Source organism: Egretta garzetta, unplaced genomic scaffold (assembly GCF_000687185.1).
Source record: "Egretta garzetta isolate BGI_Z169 unplaced genomic scaffold, ASM68718v1 scaffold343, whole genome shotgun sequence".
NCBI lineage: Eukaryota > Metazoa > Chordata > Aves > Pelecaniformes > Ardeidae > Egretta > Egretta garzetta.
In genome coordinates this window covers 121,045-122,508 of record NW_009259038.1, presented here as the reverse complement: position 1 = coordinate 122,508, position 1,464 = coordinate 121,045, and the positions used below count along the sequence as shown (strand labels likewise).

At 56.8% G+C, this 1,464-nt stretch overlaps 1 protein-coding gene across 1 annotated transcript in view; it reads left to right on the top strand.

Moving 5' to 3' along the window:
• The window catches only part of SH2B3 (SH2B adaptor protein 3), a 26,194-nt gene that overhangs the window by 5,951 nt on the left and 18,779 nt on the right, over positions 1–1,464 (top strand). Inside the window, 1 exon segment of the mRNA XM_035890467.1 lies at positions 8–214. Within this exon segment, the coding sequence (XP_035746360.1) occupies positions 8–214 (207 nt within the window).

Genomic DNA, 1,464 nt, shown 5'->3' with positions numbered 1-1,464 from the left:
TCTCAAGCCGGGACTGAGCAAGCGCATCCTGCCATGGGGGCTGTCACGAGAGCAGCCCCATGAGGTGCGCAAGGAGGGGGTCCTCAAGTATGGGCTGCTGGACGAGACCTTCCTGGACAGCGGGACGCGCTGGCAGCGCTGCCGTCTGGTGCTGCGGCGAGCGGGGACGCCCGACGGTGAGGAGTATGTGCTGGAGCTCTTCGACCCGCCCAAGGTAAGGACCTGCTGGCTCTTGCACCTTTCGGCCGGGTGATGCTGCGGGTCCCTCGGCAGCAGCTTGGGGACAACGCCAGGGTGCCAGCACATCCCGTGGGGAGGATGGGGGGCCATGGTGTGTCCCCGATCGTGAGGGTTTCTCACCATGAGTGGTGTCTGGGTACAAGCCTGGGACCCGGGAGGGTTTGCTCTGCCACTGCTCTCCTTCTGCTGCAGCTGCACCAGGCTGCACCCTGTTTATTTAAGACCTTTGAGAAGGAGAGCTTTTGGGGGGTGAAAGATGCTGTGACCACGTGCCCAGGGTGATGTACGTGCTAATTATTGCAGTCGGTCAAGTTTCTCCCTACTGGGACCCCAAACCTGGGTTTTCCAGCCAGAAGCAAAGCGCCTGCCTTGTGAGGATAGAGGCTGGTGGCCCCTGTCCCACTCATCCCCAGCCCCATGGACCCATCCCAGCAGGATCGGGGGGTCACCAGGGCTGGAGAACCCCAAACTCGCCCTGTCCTTGCTGTGCTGTTGCTTCACCAGCCTGGACATCTGCTTGCCCAGGCAAGCTGGGACAGGAAAGAGAAAACAGAAATCAGGTTCTGTGCCTTCCTCTGCTCCCTGTGGGACCTGTAAGGGACTTGAATTTTATTTTTGTAAGTACTTTTGTGGCTAGAAATTCAGATCTCGGCTACCCCGGGGAGCTCCCGTGGTGCTTAGACGCTGGCTGGAGCGGAGATGATGCAGGATGTGAGCGAACGGGGGGCGATGCGGGGGGAGCCGTGGTGTTTAATCTTTAAAAAGCCAGTTCCTCCACATGGCAGGTCTTACGCAGGCCTGATGGGCTGGGTGTTCTCTTTCTTTTTCCTTTTTTTTTTTTTTTTTTGGTGCTCGTTTAACTTTGATGCTTAACTTGTGCTTCGGAAGGAGGAAGCCTCGGGTAGAGCCGGAACCTTGTCCCTGCCTTCGGGCTGTGTTTGCTGCTCACCGTGGCACTGAGCCAGGGAGCAGCTGGCTAAATTCCTGCTATTTCTGTCAAACAACCCCAATATTAAATATTTAAAAAGAAAAAAAAAAAAAAAAAACCACATCAGAATTGTAAAATCTGAAAGTAAAAGCCGCTTTTGCTCTGTCGGGTCAGGGGTTGCCACTGTTTGTCCCTGCGGGAATGTGTGTCCCAGGGCCACGGGAAGGTCTGGCTCCCAACAGCAGCGCTTTGGGGCTCTTGGAGGCTCCTCGGGCAGCTCCGCTGGGGGCCAGCGG